General features: G+C 64.0%; 1 protein-coding gene across 2 annotated transcripts; it reads right to left on the bottom strand.

Moving 5' to 3' along the window:
• Nucleotides 1–657: 657 nt before the first annotated feature.
• On the bottom strand, nt 658–17025 carry SLC45A3 (solute carrier family 45 member 3). Of its 2 annotated transcripts, none has more exons than XM_055144673.1 (5): nt 16887–17025; nt 6002–6378; nt 4525–5310; nt 3594–3859; nt 658–2441 (listed from the first exon to the last, which is right to left on the bottom strand). In XM_055144673.1, exons 2-5 carry the CDS (start codon nt 6171–6173, stop codon nt 2016–2018), a joined length of 1650 nt encoding a protein of 549 aa, XP_055000648.1. In that variant the 5' UTR covers nt 6174–6378; nt 16887–17025; the 3' UTR covers nt 658–2015. The 2 variants fall into 2 exon arrangements, with proteins under 2 accessions (XP_055000648.1, XP_055000649.1); XM_055144674.1 differs by lacking the exon at nt 16887–17025 and adding an exon at nt 13686–13796.
• Nucleotides 17026–19233: the final 2208 nt, after the last annotated feature.

The following is a 19233-nucleotide window of genomic DNA, read 5'->3' as shown; positions in this document are numbered from 1 at the left end:
TGATCCCTGGCACCATACAGCCTCCTGAGCAGAGCCAGGAATAAACCTGGAGCTCAGAGCCAGGAATAGCCAGGAATAGCCCCAGAACAAGGTCAGATGCAATCCACCCCCCACCTAGAAATTTACCTGGGGACAGAGGTAGAGGACAGAGAAGAGGTGAAATACAAGAGGCAGAATACTTTAAATAAAAACCTGAACCTTGACGATCGGGTTAACAAATACAGGACAGTCATGAAAATAAAATTTGTATTTGCAGAGGGCTAGGTTGGTGGTCCTGACCTCCTCCAAGGGAGAGGGAGATATGAAGGTTGGGGGCTGGGCAGTGCGGGAAGGGGGGGTGGGAAAGCTGAGCTTGTCCTCAGCCCGGACCAAGGACAGAAGCCCCTCAGCCAGACCTACTCCTATAGCTGTGGCTGGTGTCCGTGCTACTCCCTATAAGAAGATGCTTCACTTCCCCACACCCTGAGTTCTCCAACCTCCCTGCAAGTCCCCAGACTTCCGGGGGGTGGGGGGCACGCAGCCACACCCCAGCCACATCCCATCAGCCAAAGACCCGCGTGTGCTGTCCTATGGCTCCACCTGCTGATGGCACTGGGAAGTGCGGCTGAGTGCTCCGGCCTGGCTGTCTCAGAAAAGATGCACACGGGCCCATTAAACATAGAAGCCTTTAATTTCATCACCATAAACATATTCTGATTGCTCACATACAGTATAAAATATTTACTCCGCTAAATAAATAAGACATTACATTATTGCAAACGGCACTTAAACCCCCCAGAGAGAAAAACCTCTTTGCCCAGTCAGGGGGTGCTCCTGAGTTTCTGTGCAAGTCTCCCCGGGCACAGACGTGTCTGGAGGAAGGTCAGAGGACCCACATCTGTGCTCCTGGTCCTCAGCAGACCCAAGGCAGGGGAGCTGGTGGGGAAAGGCGGGAAGCAGCTCATCAGCCGTCCCAGAGAGGGGTGGGGAGCCCCACAGCCGGGAGCAATGAGATACGGGGACCATTTGGGGGGGTGGGGGAGGGAGCAGAGCTTCCAAGCTCCTGGGTGCGGCAGCGTGAGGCTGTGGAGGATTCTGGTAATGCTCCACCCACTAACCAGATCTTCCGGGGACATGGGCTGCGGGGACTCTAACCTCAGCCAACTCACAGGCACCCACATGGCAGAGCTGGGAGGCAGTTCCCCGTGACTTCAATAAGTTAAATGATTAAAGGCCTGGGGCTGGAGCCATGGTACAGTGGGTAGGGCGCTTGCTTTGCACTTGGCCGGCCCAGATTTGATCCCCGGCATCCCACACGGTCCCTGGAGCATCACCGGGAGTAATTCCTGAGTGCAGGGCCAGGAGTTACCCCTGAGCATCGCCGGTGTGACACCCCACCCCCCATAATAATAATAATATTAATAATAATAATAATAAAAGATTAAAGGCCACCCATTGGTTGGCAACACAGGGCCAGCAAAGAGGAGGGTTGGGATTGGGGGGGGGTAGCACTGCAGGGCTGGGGGGCGGAGGCAGCACTGCAGGACCAAGGGCTCTCCCCACTAACCTCCATACTCTCAAATCCTATTGAGGAAAGTTTCACAACAGAAACTCCCAGGCAAGAGCAACATTGGGGAAACTGCAAAAGACGGGGATTCTGGGGGATGTGGCGGCCGAGTTCACTCAGCTCCCAAGTTCCTTCCCTCGGTCTGTCCTATCAAGACACTAAGCTGGTCACCCTGAGCCTAGGTAAGTCCCCGACCTAGTCTTGCATTCCAGTGCACGGCGCTAGTCAACTGTCCTGCCCTCTGGCCTCCCTGTCCAGAAGAAGTGCAGACGGAAGCTCACGGGAGGGCCCCTGGGGCCTCGCCCTTCACCCTGGCCTGTGCAGCTGTGCCCATCACCGCCACACGGTGGCAGCAGAGAGCCACACCACTTTGGCAGCAACAGAGCCTTCGTGAAGGGCTCTCAGAGGCTGGAACCGGGGGGCCGGGACCCCGGGAGGCAGGTCCTTCTCTGGGCGGAGAGAAAGCACTCTACACCGAGTATTTGGCCAAGTCGCTCTTGTCAAATACCACCTGTGTCGCAAAGTAAATGGCAACCAGCCCCAGGCCTGCAGCCGACACCATATAGGCCGTGACGGACTGGCTGAGCTGGACGATGGAGCCCATGAAGAGGGACGGGGCCACCTGCGACAGTAGGAAGGCGCTGTCCAGGATGGCCAGGTCCAGGCAGATGCCCCGGCCTGGAATGACCCTGGCCTCGGGCTGCTCGCCCACCACCCCCCGTGCAGAGATGTCGCAGGCGGAGGCTCCACAGAGTGCCGGGGAGGGCGGAAGGCTGGCCCCGGAGTGTCCATTGGGGAAGGGAGACCCGGCCTTGGGGCCCGGGGAGAAGCTGGTCATCAGGCTGTCCTCACTGCCGCCTCCTCCAGCGTCGCCTCGGTACTTGGGCAGGAACACCTGGGAGAGGGCGACAGGGGGCACCAAGGACAGGTGTAGCCCGGGTCTGGGGGTCCTCCAGCCAAGGGGCCAGAGGCTGAAGACACCAGGCAACAAGCCTGAGGTGAGAAGCGGCTGCATCTGTGGCCTGCTGGGGTCCGTGCTCGGGAGGGGGCAGATGGAGAAGCAGAGGGTGTGGTCTTCGGCCTCGCCCGGAGCAGTGGGCAGACACGGAGCCACAGGCCGGGAAGAGCACAGAGCCCCAGGGAAAGGAAAGAACAAAAACTGGGGAGAGGCGAGAGAAGAGAAATGCTTCAGAGGAAGCCCAAAGGTGGAGGCCGTGACGCCCCTTCCCCGACCCTCCTCTTCCCAGCCCCACCTTCCCTGCCCCGGTGCAGAAGCAGCTCCACGGGCGGGCAGGTGCAGGTGCTGAGTGACACTGAGTGCTGGGGTCCCAGTTTGGAGGCCAGGAGAAAGAGCCCCGCTCCCCACTGTTCAAGGCATTGTGCCTGCGTTGAGCCACAACGGCCTGGCCCATTTGACAGGCCACTGTCCCTGCACCACTGAGACGTGGGAGCACTGGGCCTGGCAGTGGGGAGCTGGGAGCCTCCACCCGGTGAGAGGGGGACAAGGAGCTCAGTGGGTGCCTGCAAGCAAGGCTGCGGCTCACCCCTGGTGTCCAGGACCGCCAGCCACATCCGGAGAGCAGGGTGGCCTTGGGGTGCAGGGAGCATGGGCCCAGTTCCCAAGCTCCTCGGACTCCTTACCCTGGGGCCCAGCTCAGCGAGAAGGGACCCTGCACTTGGCGCTGGTCAGTGAGGAACTGAATGGAAGGAGTCCCCGCCCCCACCCCAAATACCCAGCACCCAGGCCTGCAGTATTGGGAGCGGGTGTGCCGAGGGGTTTGGGGTGGCGGCAGAGGGCAAGAAGCTAGTCATGAAGGGGAGCTGAAGCCAAAGGACAGGTCTCCCTGTGAGAGCAGGCACGCATGCTCTGCCAGCCCCGCCCCAGCCCCTGCCTAAGGAGTGGAGCTGTGCGCCTGCTCTGTCCCGAGCCACCAGAGAGGGCGCTCTCCCTTCCTGCACCCCCATCTCAGCACCCTGGGGCTAGGCTGGGCTTCCTCTCCCACCAGACTGGCCCCCAGCGCCCCGCCCACTCGGCAGCCCCGGGTACCTGCTTCTCCCGGTGGTACAGGGAGGCCAGGGTGTAGGGTAGGATCTGCAGAGTGGAGAAGGTGAAGCCGGTGAGGGCGGCTGAGGCGGTCACCACCGCCACACTGCGGGACAGGCATGTGGCACCGGCGGCCACGGGGAACGCCACCACGCTGGCCAGGTAGACGGCGCGGGTGCCGAACCGCTGCACCAGCCGATCCATGACCAGAGAGAAGAGCAAGGAGATGGTGCACTGCAGGAAGAGCCCCAGGCTGCCCATCCGGACCCCTGGAGAGGTGGACACGGGGGTGGGGGAGTCAGAATTAGGGGCCACAGAGAGCTGCTTGTAGCACTGCACACGCACACACACACACACACACACACACACACACACACACACACACACACACACCCTATTCCTAGCAAGGGGAGGTGAGCGTGCGTACACCCCCCCCCCCCAATACACACATACACCCACCCCTGTTCCTAGCAAGGGGAAGTGAGCGCGCTCGTACACACACACACACACCCCGCCCCGTTCCTAGCAAGGGGACGTGAGCTGCTTTTGCTGACCTCGGGAATGTGGCCAAGGGCAGAGAAGAGGCCCCAGGGGCTGGTATAGGGGATGAGAGGGGGCAGGTGCAACGACAGCTCTGCCCGAGACCCCCTCGCTGTGGCAGGGTGGCAAAGGCACTGGGTCTCGTGGCTGCCGCCTTTACTGAAGGGCCACTCTGGGCTTCTGTCAGCTCAGTCTTCTGCCAAAGTGGGGCAAAGACTGACACGAGGCTGCCCTGCCCCCGGAGGGGACCTGCTAGTCGGAGACGGGCCCCTTTGCCTGATGCGAAGCCGGGGCCCCAAAATTCTGTAGCAAGCCCAGGCACCGCTGGGGGTCTCCTCCTCCTCCGAAGGGCCGTCACGCCCAAGGCCCACCCTCTCCCCGGCATAGCTCTTACCTTCATCGTAGTGCTTCCGGGCCTCCGTGCCCGGCTCGGCCCTGGGCACGCCCTGGTACAGCCCCTCGCCCACAAAGTCCGTGTAGAAGAGTGTGAAGGTCATGAAGGCCGTCCAGCTGCACAGCTCGGCCACGAAGAGCCGGCGCAGGGTGCGGGGCACGCGGCAGCAGAGCTGGTGCAGCCGGGGGACCAGGGCGCCCAGGTTCCGCACGGCCAGGCGGGCACGGCACGGGCAGCAGTGGAGCAGCCAAGAGGGCCCCGCCAGCCCCTCGGCGGGCTCCGCCGGGCCCAGGGCGGCCTCCTCGGCCACAAACAGTGTAGCTGCCATACAGGTGAGGAAGATGAGAGCGAGCAGGCCGAAGAGGCAGTCCTCCTGCGTGCCCAGGTAGGGGGCCAGCGCGCTGCTGTCCCAGTCGATGGCCGGCAGCAGGTAGCCCAGGCAGCCGCCCAGGCTGATCATGAAGGCGTAGACGGAGAAGGCCTGGCGGCAGTGGTCCGGGTCCCGGAAGAGGTCGGAGAGCAGGGCCTCCAGGGGGGTGAAGCACACCTGGCCGCAGAAGTCCAGCAGCCCCACGCCCAGGATGAGCAGCGCCAGCTCCAGGGGCCGGGGGTCCGAGCAGAGCAGCCCCGCCAGCCGGCCGGCCCTCGGGATGAGGAAGAGGCTCAGCAGGACGCCCAGCGACAGGGCCCAGATGAAGGGCCTCCGGCGGCCGTAGCGCCCACTCCAGCGGTCACTGGCCGAGCCCAGGAGGGGGACTGAGAACAGGCCCAGCACTGGACCGATACCTGTAAGAAGGACAGACTGTATGAGCCAGAAGCCGGGGCGGGGCAGGGGCCAGCGTGCTGCAGGGCTCAGCTCAGCCTGGTCGCCAGGAGAACTCCAGGTGACCCCGAGATCGCTCAGCCCCACCTACGAGGGGCTCACCTGGCTGAGCATGAGCTTTGCATGCTGGAGGCCTGGGTTCAAATCCCCGGTACCTCACGGTCCCCAAGACTAACTGCTGAGTGCCGATGGGTGTGGCCCCCAAGCCAAAACAGAATGGGATAGAAGTAAGAAGCAGCTCTTTGTGGCACTGGACACAGGCACAGAGCTCTGGCCAGCAAGGCTCAGGCTCCAGCGGGCTGTCTGGCCCCGGAGCCCGTCCTCCTGCCTTGACAGGGACCTGGTGTAATGACCTCTGTCCTCTGTGGCAGGTCAGATTTACCTGCACCTGGGGCCCAGCCCCTGCGCCACACTGCCTAGTGTGACCCCCCCACCCCTGAACCCTCCACCACCCTCTCAGTGACGTGGGGCACCTCGAAGGCTGGACCAAGGGGACGGGAAGGTGGGCCAGTGTCTCCCGGGCACCCAGCCCCGTGCAGGGTCAGGACAGAGTGAGTGGGCTTTGTCCTGTCTTCTCCCCTCCCGCCCCGGGCACTGCACACAGGCGGGATCTGTGGGGAGCAGGGGGGCAGGGGAGGGGGCCTGGCTACTTACCCAGCACCATGGTCATGAACTTCTCCTCGACCCCGACTTCCAGCAGCAGCGGGGGCACGTAGGTGATGCCAGCGGCCAGGCACACCTCCAGGCCAAAGGTCAGCAGGTTGACCAGCAGGAGCTGGGCTTTCCGATGCCGCAGCACGCGGCTCCCCCACAGCCTCTGGGCCATGGCGGGCAGGGCTCCCCGCTTCACGCGCGCCAGCGGGGCCTTGTCCCGGCCCTGCTCCGAAGGCCTCCCCGGGCTGCGCCTGCCTGCCCGAGACCCAGCCAGGAGCCCATGTCTGCCCTCCTGCGTGCGGGTCCAGCGCTCAGCCCTTGCTCAGCCTCCGTGCCAAGGGGCGTCTCGGTCGGGGCATGTCTTGTGGTTTCAGCTCCTAAAAGGGGCAGAAAACCCAGACTGGTAAGTCCTGGGCACCAGGTCTCCAGGATTTGCTTCAAATTCTCCAAATCCTACTCCCTTGGGCTGGGCAGGCTGATGGTGTGGCCCCGCCCACCGCCCAGTCAGGAAATGTGTGTCAATGTTAGCCTAAGGCTGGCATAATTAATTGGGTAAATATGATTTTCAAGCCTCGGCACACTGTAGCGTCCAACACAACTGTGGGTTCTTCTGTGTTTCGGAACCCCTTTGTGATCGCTCTCGCCTGCTGGCCGCGGAAGAAGAACCAACCCCACACGGCCCGGGGCCACCCAGGGCCTCTTATCGCGGTGCCCCTCGACCCACTAACCCACAGGCCTGTTTGCCTTGCTCTCTGCACTTCCCGAAACCAGGCCGCTCAATTCCCCTTTGTCAAGAGAAACGCTTCCTAGTCAGCACCCCCAGCCCCAGGGCAGGCAGGGCCGGCAGGACACCTCTGGCAGGGCCTCGGCCTGAAACCCTCCCACTGGGTCCCTGCCAGGGCTCACGCTGGCCGGTCACGGAACACTGCGGCCCTTCCCAGGTCCCGGCTGCTCCAAGGCATGAAGCCACCCAGTCTGGCATGAACAGTGACCCCCGACTGGCAGGAAGCCCCGCTGCTTCCTGGGCAGCCTTTCTCTGCTGCCCACAACCTCCCCTCCACGAAGAAGTGCCTGCAGCCGGTACACGGATGCGGCCCTGAACCTCCTCGGCAGGCGGGGTCCGCGGGGCTTCTGACAAGGGCCCCTGCAGTCACTCCACTTAGAGGTGACTCCTGAGGGCCAGAGCCATAGTACAGTGGGTAGGGCATTTGCCTGGCACGCTGCTGATCCGGGTTTGATCCCTGGGATCCCCTGAGCATTTGCCAGGTGTGATCCCAAAAGCCAAATATATACGTGTGTGTGTGTGTGTGTGTGTGTGTGTGTGTGTGTGTGTGTGTGTGTGTGTGTGTGTGTGTGTGTGTGTGTGTGTAATTGACCCCTGGTTAGCCGTAGAGAACTGCAGAAGGGGCAAGACAAGGTAAGGGCCTGAAGGGCCAGAAGGCGGCACCCACCCCAAAGCAGAGAGGGCCATGACTGCCCGTCGATTTGGGGTAGCTGCCAGGAGCAGAGAACAGGAGCCGAGGAGCTTGGCTCCCATCAGCCCTGCCCCCCTACCTATTTGAAGCACACCAACCCCCCAGGGGCCACGAGGGCCCTGTGGCAGGCGGAGAGCGCCCTGTGCCCACAGCCTCCATTGGGTAAGGTCTGACCCGGCCCCAAGGGCTGCCAGGCCTTGCAGTTGGTAGTCCAGGAAAGGATTTCAGAGCCCCAGCAGCCTGCACCCCAGATCTCTGCCCAGACCCAGGGAGAAGTGTGGACTGTGGACCGCCCCACCTAGCTGACAATTACAGGGCCTGTGCAGTCTCTTCCCTGTGGCTGCAATGCCCCCGTACCCCGGCAGGAACCCACAGAGAGACCGGAGTGGTGCTGTCCATGGGGGGGGGGCAGGGGGGACCGGCTCCAAGAGTTCCCAGCCCCTCCACCCCCACCTCCTGTCTCAGAGGGCCTTCCACTGTCACCCACTCTTGAAGGAGACGTGGTCAGACCCAGCCTTTCCCGGCCATCGGGACCCCATGATTTCAACCACGGCACCCCAGAAATCACCCATCCCACCCGCTGCCCTCCCGCCTCCCGCCTCGAGCTCATTCCCAGGACTCCATTCCTTAGCCCACAAGGAAAAAATATGGGAAAGGGTTAAGAGGTGTGTCCGCCAACGCTCCCAGGCAGCCAGGGCCTCCCGGAGTCTCTGTGCTCCCGCTCTCCCACCTGGGCCAGGAGGAGTTCCTTGAAAGGAGGTGGGAGGGAGTGGGCAGGCCCCAGCCCACCTCCGCTCCCCTCTGCTCTTAGGTTGCCGGCCCCCGCCTGCCTCTCTTGACTTCCCCTATGCCCAGGGCTCCCAGGCACTCCTGCCAAGGCCGACTTCACTCTTCCAGTCCCAGACAGCCTCAGGAATTCCGAGCCCTTGGGAATTCTCTTCTCACCAAAGTTGCCTTTCTTCTCGCTCTGCCCCCGTTCCCTGTACCTTACCCTTCCGGCAGGAGCCTGGGTGGCAGAAACTTCAGAGAAACTGCCAGAGCACTGATTCTTACACCCCCACCCGGAGCTGCATACCCTGCCACCGCCTGCCCCCCCCCCCCCACACACACACGCAGAAGCCCAGGCCCCAACCGGTTCTCAGGCTTCTGCTGGGGGTAGCCAGGCCCTCTCCTCTCTGAGCCCCAGGGCACATTCTTTGCCAAAGCCTCCAAGTGACAGATCCGTGGTGCGCAGCCCCCACCCGCCTCTGGGACACAGGCAGGAGATGGTCTAGTTCTTCCTCTGTAGTCTCAAACCACTTCTGCCCTGCTGCCCCTGCAGCTCTGGGCCTGTCTAGCAAACAGAAGATCAACACGGCAGCCAGTGGCTTCCTGCTCACCTGGAAGGGAGGGGGGTGGGGGCTCGGGGGAGTGGAGGTACCGAAAGGGAGCACAGCCTCTGAGCAGACCCTCGAGTCGCAGGGCCCCTGAGTGCGGGTCCTGAGGAGGAGGAGGGAGGAAACCCCAGCTCTCCCAGCACCTTCCTAGAGCTTGCCCTAGGCGCTCTCTCCTTCCTCCTGGAGGCGGCCCACCCCAAGCTCAGAGAAACCCAGTTCCGAGTACCTGGACTCTGCCCAGCTTCAGAAACCTGCACCCTGGGAAACGGCAGATCCCAATGCCTTGAGAAGGGGCCCGGAGGTGGGGCTGGGGTATGAGGCTGAAAGACCTTAGGGCACCCCCTGCCCACACTGCAAGGGATTTCCAGCTGAGCCCAAAGCAGTCGCCCCAAAGGGAGCAAAGCGGCAGGGGTATACCTGCCCCCCCTGGCCCCCCCATCTCCTCCCCTGGGCCAAGGCTCAAACAAGGAGGAAGTACAGGGAAATGAAACTGAGCAACAGGAACACACTTGGCCTGAACTTTCTCCCAAACTCCAAAGACAGAGGCGGCGGCGGAAAGGCCACCAGACCCTCTCCCGGTTAGCTCCTGCAGGAAGGGAGGGTCAGCAGGACAGATAAAGGGGCCTTTGAGGGCTTTCAAAGGGGCGCCCTGCCACCCCCTCGGCTGAGGTGGAGCTGGGGGGGCATGCCCTCCGCTGACAGAGGCCGCGGGGAGCTCAGGCCAGCGAGCAGCAATTCTATGGCCTCTTTATGCGCGGCGCTGCCTGCGCCTCAAAGGCTGACCCTGCACCGGGACCCTGCACTCCCTCCGCACTCACAAAGCCCGAGGGGCTTTCTCTCTCCAGGCGCTCCCCAGAAGGAGCCCGGCTGGGGAGGTGCCCGAGAATGATGACTCAGCGGCATGGAGTCGGGGGCGGGGGGGGGGGGCACCCACCCAGTAGGGGCTGAGCACTGTGGGGAGCAACCCCCGAGAGAGGCTGCAGTGCGGGTAACAAGGACCCCCCCCCATTCCTCTAACCGGAACCAGAACGCAAATCTTTTCTTTTTTCTTTTTTTTTTTTTTTTGCTTTTTGGCAATGCACAGGGGTCACTCCTGGCTTTGCACTTAGGAATTACTCCTGACAGTGCTTGAAGGACCCTATGGGATGGTGGGAGCCAAACCCGGGTTAGCCTCATGCAAGGCAAACACCCTACCCGCTGTACTATGGCTCCAGCCCCCAAGAACGCAGAATCTTGTTGGAAGTTGAGCTCTTCAGGGCCCTCAAGGTCAGCGGGGGCAGGGAACGGTCTGGGGGATCCTGCTCAGTCCTGGGGCCAATGTCCAGGGCCTTGTAGACACGCCCAAGTGGGCTCAGCCTTGTGTTACTTCCATGAGGCGCCTTGGGACAGCCCCGGAAGGGCCTTGCTGGCCAGCAGGGGCTGGATGCGGAAGCTGCTGTGTCCTGGGCATCCCACCTGGACCAGCCCCGGCTCCCGCCCTCCAACCATCCTCAGGCTCCGCCCCCCAGTGCAGGCCGGGCTGCTCCCCAACGCCAGTGAAAAGGCCGCAGCGCCTGACACAAACGGCCGAGGTCCTCACAGGGTGCCCCCAGCACCTCCAGGGTGGGACCTCTCCACCTGCAGGCCCCCTCCCGGCACCCCCAGCTCCCCAGCCCGGGGATTTAGCGGGCCCCGCTGTGCTGGCCTTTCTTCCCGGGGCCTGGAAGCCTTCTGCTTAGCAGCTTGTCAGAGGGAGTCAGGGGGCTGCGGGAGGAACACAAAGGGGGATTAGGGAGAAGCCCTGGGCCCGCAGAGTAATCCATCAAACTCTGCCTGCTGCTGCCCCTTCCCGCTCGCTCCCCTTCCAGCTGCTGTGGCCCCTGAGCCCTGTCACACGGGCAGCAAAGAGAATCCCAGGATGGGGGCGGGGAGGGGCTCCGCCGAGGGGGCGCAGCTCAGACACTGGGAAAAGGACAACGCTCCCGCCCTCTCCCCCACGATGTGTGAAAACCCAACAGGTGGCAGAGGCTGCAGCAAAGTTGCTTTTGTTGCCCTGTCGGAGCCTTAGGAGAGCCCAGAGTGGGTCCAACTTCTGAATGGAAACAAATGCCCCGGGGGCTGGGGAGGGGGGCACAGCGGGGCACCTGGAACTGGAGCCCCTGTCCCTTCCCCAGCCAATCCAGAGACAGGGACTGGGGCTGGCCTGACCCTCACCTCCGCCAGCCAGTCAGAGCCGAGCGTCTCCCCACTTTCCCACAGAGGCACACGCTGCCAGCCGCCTCGCCTAGGCTCTGTCCCCCAGGCCCCAGCCACCCAGTGCCCAGAGAGCACACAGCACGCCGCAGGGACCCAGGGCCAGCTGCCAGCCACAGCTGGACTTGCACAGCCATCTGCCACCGCCTGGAACTGGGCAACCTGCTCCTTGACCTCGCCTTGGTTTCCTCACAGGTGATTCAGACCAGCCGCCGAGGCTGATGTCACTGCACAGCCGGCTCCCTTTCACCCACGCGGTGAGCAGGATGGGGTCAGCACAGCCACTGGGCAGGCGAGGAGACGGAGAGGGGCACCCCCAACTTCCTGGCCAAGGAACCTTGACCCTGAGTGGCAGCCTTCTCATCGCCAAACAGGAACCGCTGCCTCCCTGCTCCCTGCCGTCACACCCCCCCCTCCCCCACAATACTGGCACTGGCGCTGGTGGCCCCCAGAGACAGGAGGAATGCCAGGAATGCCAGTGCCGCCCAGGTGCTGGCCCCACAGGTAGGGCAGGTCACCAGGGCAGCCCTCAGTGAAGGCAGCTGCAGGGGACAGGCGGGCCACAGGAGACGGGAAGCCCTCCAGCGGTCACCGTTCATGCTGCTGGCACTCCCCGCGAAGTCGGGACTCACACCCTCTGCATGTCCAAGGTGCCTCACACACACACAGAACGGACTAAACCAAAAATTCAAACTATTCAAGAATTCTGCAGGGGCAGAGCAGTAATGCAGTAGGCAGGAGGCGTGCCTTGCACGCGGCCAAAAGGGTTCAGTTCCCGGCATCCCATATGGATGTCACTGAGTACCACCCGGACTGCATTCAGGACCATTCCAGGAATAAGTCCTGAGCATCGCTGGGTGTGACCCGAACACCAAAAATCATAAATAAGGAACCCTGGAAGCTCTGAAACTCTGAAATGCGCAGTGCGAGTGAGTTCCAGCCAAGACTCTCCGCCCCCCCACCCCCCGCCCCCTCTCTCTAGGGCTCAGCTGGCGCACCTGAAACTCAGCTTCTCTTTGCCCCACACGGGGCCTCACCCGTCACCTCAATGCTCACGGCGACGGGGTGTGGCTCCTGGCCCTCCACCAGTGAGTCAGGAGAACCAGGTGGAGACTGGCTCCCCAGGTGCCCTTGGCCCAACCTTCACCTGCCCATGATGCTCGAGTATAAGGGGGTGCCCGGGGTCAGCAGCCACCTGAAACGGCGCCAAGGGACCCAGACACCTGAAGGCAGAGGTGCCCTCTCTCCTGCTCCGCCGGCGCTGGACTCCGCGCCTGGCAGGCCGAGAAGCACAATTATTTCTCCCTCTTGGCCACACTGCCTGCACCGTACAAAGGGAGCCAGTGGGACCAAGACAGCTCTGGGTGTGGAGAGGACCGTGGAAAGAGGCAATCTCAGGCCACAGAGCTCTCCCTCAGGCTTCTCCTCAGTCCCTGAGGAGTGAAACCTAAGCCCCCTCCCCCCCACCCACCCACTGCCTGCTCTCCTCCACCCCCCACTCACCCCGTGGCTTGAGGGAAGCGGTATGGAAGTGGGGGGCAGAGGATCAGAGCCCTCTGGGGCCCCTGGGCCCTTCAATGCCAAGGTCACTAAGGCCCGCTGTCCTGGGGTCCAACCCCATCTGCAGCAGGGCGCCTGGCACCCTCTACCTAGGAGACACATTTCCCCCAAACAGAGAGCAGTCACTCGAGCGAGCCAAGAAAGGAGCGGTCCAGGGAGCAGAGCAAAGGGCTGGAACACGAGGCAGGCGCTCGGGCTCAAACCCGAGCACTGTAAGGTCCCCCAAGGGACCCCACTGAAAAAGCAACAGATTCCTGATTAAAGAGGCTCGGTCAGCCTGTCCTGGGAGGAAGCACGCCTCACTGCATGCAACCTGACCTCCCCCGAAGGAATGCCGAGAGCTGGACACCCACCACCCATCCCCCAGCCGCAGCCTGCTCTGCAGGTACTACGGAGGCACAGAAGGTGCAGCCCCTCCGGGAAGCAGCAAGGGCAGCCGGAGTGTGCAGAAGCTCGCACAGTTCCCTGAGGGCTTCTTGGAGGTGGTGGCCCTGTTGCTGAGCCTTGAAGGAGAACGATGCAGGAAAAGGGTAAACGTCTGCGAGACACTGTGGGTCGAACCTGGGGTTCCCATGAACACCTGGCCCCTCCCCAGGAAGAGATATAGAAAGATGACCCCAAGTCAGGAGACTGTGGTTTAATCTCAGCTCTGGGCCCAAGTACTCATCTGTTCCATTTTGCTCCCCAAAGAGTCAGCGTGGGCTGAGGAGAGAGCGCCACAGGCTGGAGCACAGGCTCTGCACGCGGGGGGCCCAGGTCTGCTCCCTGACTCCGCACGTTCCCCCCAGCACCTCCAGGAATGACCCCTGAGCACTAAAATGGGAGTCTCCCCTGAGGACTGCTGGGTGAGGCTCCCCCAAAAGAGCACTCCAGTCGCCTCTCGGCTCCTCTCCCCAGGGCTTTCGGAGACAAGCTGTCTGTCTCGCCCCGCGCTCAGCCGGTGCTGCTCGGGGTTGGCTGGCCCTCTGGGTCTGGATTTGGCAGCCCTTCAGCCGCTGGAAGGCAGCCCCTGAGCAGGGGGGGCTCCCCAGAAAGCCTTACCCAAGAGGCTGAGTCAAGCGTCCCGCCGCGGTGGCCGCGTGCGCGGGCTCAGGCAGCACCGTCGGAGGGAATGTGGGTGCGCAGCCCGCCAGAGGCAGGAGCGGAGAGTGGAGCTCGATTGCCACATCCGCAGGGATGGGCAGGGCACTCCCAGCCTGGACACTATTTGCCAGCTCAAAGTACGCTGTAGATTAGGGGCGGGGGCATGACCACAAGCGCGGGGACAGAGGGACGCAAGGGCAGCGGGCCGCTTGGGAGGGCCTCTCCCTGGCTTGGAGTGACTGCGACACCGTGGGCTCCAGGCCCCCCCGCCCCCGGGCTGCTGTCCCATCGCCCTCTTGGCTGGCTCACCCCAGCCTCCCAGAAAGCACGATCTCTAGCAGCCACAAAGAAGGGAAGAGAGACAGACAAGTCGCTCCGCTATGCACCGCGGGCACGTCGGCTCACAGGGCTTCTCCACAGACCCCCACGGACACAGAAGCCAGAGCCCCAGGGAGGGCTCCTCATGGCAGAAGCAAGAAGCCCATTCACTGGGGGGGGAGGGGCGGGGGGGCACAGCTGTGCGTTCTTTCCAGGGAGAAGGAAAGTTCAGGGTAGGAAAAAGGACCAAACTCAGAAAAGTGGTGGCCGGATACCAGCACCATCCCGGATGGCTCTGTCGCAAGTCCCTGTCCCCAAGCAGGGACACTTACACCCCCAGACAAAGCCTCACACTCCAGCTCTCTTGCCAGGAGTCAAGTGGCATCAGCTCTGTGCCACTGGTCCTGGCACCAGCTGGTCCAGCCCCCACCCTCACTGTCCAGCAAACAGGGCCACTGACTGTTCGCAGAAAGCCGGCTGACAGCGGAGTGCTCCCAGGGCATCCAGGGGAGACGGGGTGGGGGGGCAGAGCCCCACCTTCAGAGCTCCCCTTTCCTCTCCTACACAACCCCAACAGTGAGCACAAGTGACTTCCCTGCGTGGAAGTCACCTGAAGCACACACGTCCCCAGAGTCACCCAGCCTCTACAATACGACCGGGACACCAGTCCTGGGTGTTCTTTGCACAGGACACAGCTCAACTGCCAATGTGTCACGATGTAGTCATAGATGGTCTAATCCCCTCATGAAAACCCAGCTTCTAAGTGCAAACCACAATGATCATGTCCTTTGTCACTGAGCTGCAGCAGCTGACACTCCTCAAGTCCCCGGCCATGCAGCTGCTGTGCGCTGAGCTTGGCCGACACAGGCTTGTCTAATCCCTGCAGTACTGTGACAGAGACTGTCACCCGGGCTCACGGAAGCCAGGGCACAGAGGAGGAGAAGTGGCCTGTGCAAGAGGAAACGAAGTGACACCCCACAAGTGGCCACTAGCCCCATCTCTGGCATCATTCCCCCCAACCCCCCCCTCCGGCCCAAATCGCAGAAGACCTTGCTCCCAAAGAAACAGGATCAACAGCTGCGTTTCTGCTTTTTAGCAAGAGTCACCAAGAACAGAGTGTCAGGCTGGGCATCACAGGTGACACGTCCGGTAGAGTGAAGTCCAACTATTAGGCCCAGCAGACCATTGCTTATACGCTTAAGTATATGGTTCTAAGCATAGGGCTAAGTACAAAGCTACCGGATCATCATTACTCTTGGACCCATTTCACAGCCAGCAATGCTGAGGCAGAGGCTGAGCGACTGGCCCAGCTAGTGGGGCAGTTCAGGACACGAACCTGTCTTCCAGACACTGGGGTTATCCCCAACACTGAGGTGTCAGAGAGACATCACTGCATCCCAGGCCCACCTTGCTGCCTTTCCTCCCTGGGCAGAGAGTGGAGTGCCCAGGGCCACTCAGCAACCCTTCCCCGCCCCCCCGGCAGGGTAGGAGCCCACGGGCACCAAGGACTGTGTGTCAGCTCCTCTCCCCCATCTGCCTCTGGCCCAACTCAGAGAGTCTGGGGTTCTCGCCACACCCCCCCCCCCCAACTGGGGCGACTGCGCCCACCGCTGCGGGGTTCAGCCTATGCTGTAACTCAAGTTCTCCCCCAGCGGAGCACTTTCAGGATAGCATTCAGAGTCCTGGCTCCGGGACAGGCCTGAGGGGAGGAGATAAGGGAGGAATGAGGGGATGGGACCCGTCCAACGCGAGGGCTGGTGACCTCAAGCTGCGTCCCACTCCCTCCGGGGAGCAGCGGCCTTCTGGGTCTCCTCGACTTCCCTCCTCCCCGCCTGGGCCTCCCCAGCCCCAGCCCCGGGCAGCCCGCCGGCCCGGCTGGGCAGGTGAGCGCCCCCCAGGTAGGGCGTCCCGCGCTCAGGAAGCCGCCCCGTCCCCAGTACCCCCGGCCCTGCCTGGGCCCCGCTTCCGGCAAGGGTTCCCCCGCAAGCCGCCCCCCAGGGACCCACCACGGAGCACCCTCCCTATCCCCAACTCTGTCCCGGGGGAAAGAGGAAGCACCAGGGGAGGGGCCCCGGGGTGGGGGCGCGGGGCAGTTGCTCAGTGCCGGGGAGGTGGGCGCCGCGCCGCGCGCGGGGCAGGGCAGCGCTGCAGGGCAGGCCCCGAGGGGCCGGCGGGCGCCCAGGTGCCCCTCATCACACCTGTTTGCTCGGCTCAGCGTCCCTTCCCGGGCTCCGGGGGGCCGGGGGCCGGTCGGGCCCGCGCGCACGGCCGGGGCCGGGTCCCGGGGCTCGGGGCTCACCGCCCCGCGGGAAGCCCCCGAGCCTCCCCAGACTGGCCGAGCCCGACCCCGGCGTCCCGGGCCGCCAGCCCCGCTCGCGGCTCCCGAGCGCGCCGGGTGACTCATCCAGCCCCTTTCCGGTGAAGCCGAGACAAGGGAAGAAAATAAAATGCAACTTTCCAAAGAAAACTCTGCCGCGGGAGGCTGCGCCGGGGCGAGCGGCGGCTCGGCGCGCCCGGGGGGCCCCGGGGAGGCGTCCCCGCCGCGCCCCGCCCTGCCGCCCGCCTGCCCGCCTGCCCGCCTGGCCCGGGACGGCCGGGGGTTGGGGGGGGGGGGACCCCGGCCCGCCGTCGGCGGCGGAGGAGCCCTGCGCGGCGGGCGGCGAGCGGGCGCCCCGCAGCCGCCGGGCGGCCCGCGGCGGGGCAGGCAGGGCGGGGCGGTCCCGGGGCGGAGCGGGGGCTCGGCGCGCCCGGACGGCCACGGCGCGGCCCCATCCCGCGGGGCGCCCCGCGCGCGACGCCGCCCGCCCGCCCGCACCCGCGCCCCGCGCCCCGCGCCCCTACCTGGCCCGGGCGAGCGGCTGTCAGCGGGGCCCGCGTGCGCGCCGTGCCCCCCCGCGCCCCCACGCGCGCCGGCGGCGGCTTTTAAATCTCCAGGTTGCTCGGCGGGGGGAGAGAGCATGCGCGCTGGGGCCGCCAGGAGGGGGCGGGGCGAGGCGGCGGAGGTGGGGTGCGGGGAGGGGGTCGGAGGGTGGGGCCGGGACCCCGGGGGCGCGGGCCCGAGCCGCGGCCGCGCCGGGCGGCCCCCGCGTGGCCCGCGGACGCCCTGTCATTACCGAGGGCCGCGCCGCCCCCTCGCGCGGCCACCCGGCCCCTTCCAGGGGGGCTGCGGGCTGGGGGGCGGGGGCGGGGGCGGGAGCGGCCCGGCGCGGGCGGGCGGGCGGGCACGTCCCCTCGCGGAGCCAGTCGGCGACCGTGACCCCCGCGCCGCTCGGGCCCGAGCTGCACCCCACCCTGCCCGACCGGCCGCCGGGAGGAGATGCCACATGCCACAGCCCGCCCCCCTCACACACACTCTCACACACGCGCGCGCGCGCACACATACACAGAGTCACACGCGCGCGCGCACACACACACGCACACACACACCCCGCGCCTCGGCGGAGGCCGAGAGAGCGCCCCGGTGGGCGCCTCCTCCTGAAGTTCAGCCACATCCCGAGCGCTCGCCCTCCTGAGGGGCGTGTTGGCGGGGCGGGGCGGGGGCGGGGGGCGACGCGGGGCGGTTAGTCAGACGCGCCCTTTGTCAGCGGCTGAGCGAGGCTCCCGGGGTGCCTTTGACGTGAGGAGACAATGCAGGTGGGAGGCGGCCTCGGTGGGGAGAGCAATGCCCCCCCTCACCCCCCCCCCCACACTCGTCGGTGCCCTGCGCGCCTGAGGCACGCGGAGTCCCGGGAAGGGCGACTCGGCGGGAGACGTCCCGGGCAGGGCACTGGGGCACCCGGTTCCGGGGCTGGCTGACCCTGCCACCAGTCAGGTGTGATGTGGAGCAAGCCCCGCCGCCTTCCCGCCTCTGTGCTCCCTAGAGCACCTCGAGCTGGAGGCAGGGAAGGCAGGAAACCCGGCTCTGGTGGCGGCCCGGCGAGATCGACGCCTCGGCTGCTGAGGGGCCGACTGGACACGTTCCGCCGGAAACGCTCCCTGGCCAGGAGGGGACCCTCACTCAGGTCCTCGCGGCTCTCCGGAGTCTTCAGCTCTTCACGGCCAGCCCGAGGGGCTTGGTGGAGTCCCCGGGCCCCGGGCTGGCGACCCCTCTGCCCCAGTAAGGAGGGCAGGAGTCAGAGGGAATTCCAGGTCAACTGGAAAATTACAGAGCAGGGGAGAGTGGCCCGTGGTATTTTCCAAACTGGGGAACAGCCCAGAGCAGGAGTGTGTTGTCCCACCTCAGAGACACGCGTGCTCTCCTTTTGACCCCCACCTCAATTTTCTGGCCAGCAGCCTCCCTGCCTTCTGCCTCCTGAGGTGACACGGGTGGGACAAGATGCCCTTAGAGGAGTGAGTAGGCAGTGTGGTGTGTGATCCTGGACACTCCCTGCAGCCTGGCCCAGAGGAAGTGTGGCTGCACAGGCCCGACACACGTGATCTTGCTGCCTGCTGGGTGCTAGCTCCTGCCCCAGCCAACACGGGTGGCAACAGTGCCCCCCTGCACCCCCGCCCCCCCATCCCCTTCTGCAGCTGAGGGCTCACAGAAGAATAGTTACTGTTATCTTTATGTCCGTTATCTTTCTGTAACACTTACCTAAAGATTTATAATGGTTATCTTTATGTCAGTCTAGCAGATGGTACTGACTGGTTTCAAGTAAATAAACTGAGGCTCAGCAGAATCGTTACTCCCCAACCAGACGTACTCACACGTGTCTAGGCCCTAGAGACAGGCCAAGGCAGGAGTGTCACCAGTCTGGCCAGTGATTTCAGAGCCTTACGAGAAACCTCACACCCATATTCATGTGGGGTGAGTAACCTCTGGGCCTCAGTTCCCACTAAGTAATAGGAAAGCCACCATGTCCCTTTCCCTTCCGCCTTTCTCCCTCCCCCACCCTACTCCCCAGCTACTTCCCATTTATAGGAAATGGGGGTGATGTGAGGAGCAAGGCCATCCTTAGGGAACCGTTAATAGTCTGGCTGGATATTGGAGAAACCAAAGATGCTGGCAGAAATGCATTAGCAGCTCCTGCTCCACCCCCCACCCACAGCCCCTTCCCATTATCCTTTTCTGAGCAAGCAACATCCTCTTTCTACAGAGATAACACAGCTGACTGGGCAGAAGGCTGGAAAGCCATAAAGATCAGGGAGTTCCCTTGATAGTCCTCTCTCCTCTTGCTTTCTCCATCATCCAGAGGCCACACGCCCTTCT

The sequence above is a fragment of the Sorex araneus genome, chromosome 7 (genome assembly GCF_027595985.1).
Source record: "Sorex araneus isolate mSorAra2 chromosome 7, mSorAra2.pri, whole genome shotgun sequence".
Taxonomy (NCBI): Eukaryota; Metazoa; Chordata; class Mammalia; order Eulipotyphla; family Soricidae; genus Sorex; species Sorex araneus.
Note: the sequence above shows the minus strand (reverse complement) of the source record. Positions and strands in the feature narration are given on the sequence as shown.

Coding starts and splice junctions, on each gene's coding strand:
- SLC45A3 (XM_055144673.1), bottom strand. CDS start 6,173: ATGGCCCAGAGGCTGTGGGGGAGCCGCGTGCTGCGGCATCGGAAAGCC. Junction 5,311..6,001: donor GTTCATGACCATGGTGCTGG/GTAAGTAGCCAG, acceptor TCCTTCTTACAG/GTATCGGTCCAGTGCTGGGC. Junction 2,442..3,593: donor TGTACCACCGGGAGAAGCAG/GTACCCGGGGCT, acceptor GCCCTCTCCCAG/GTGTTCCTGCCCAAGTACCG.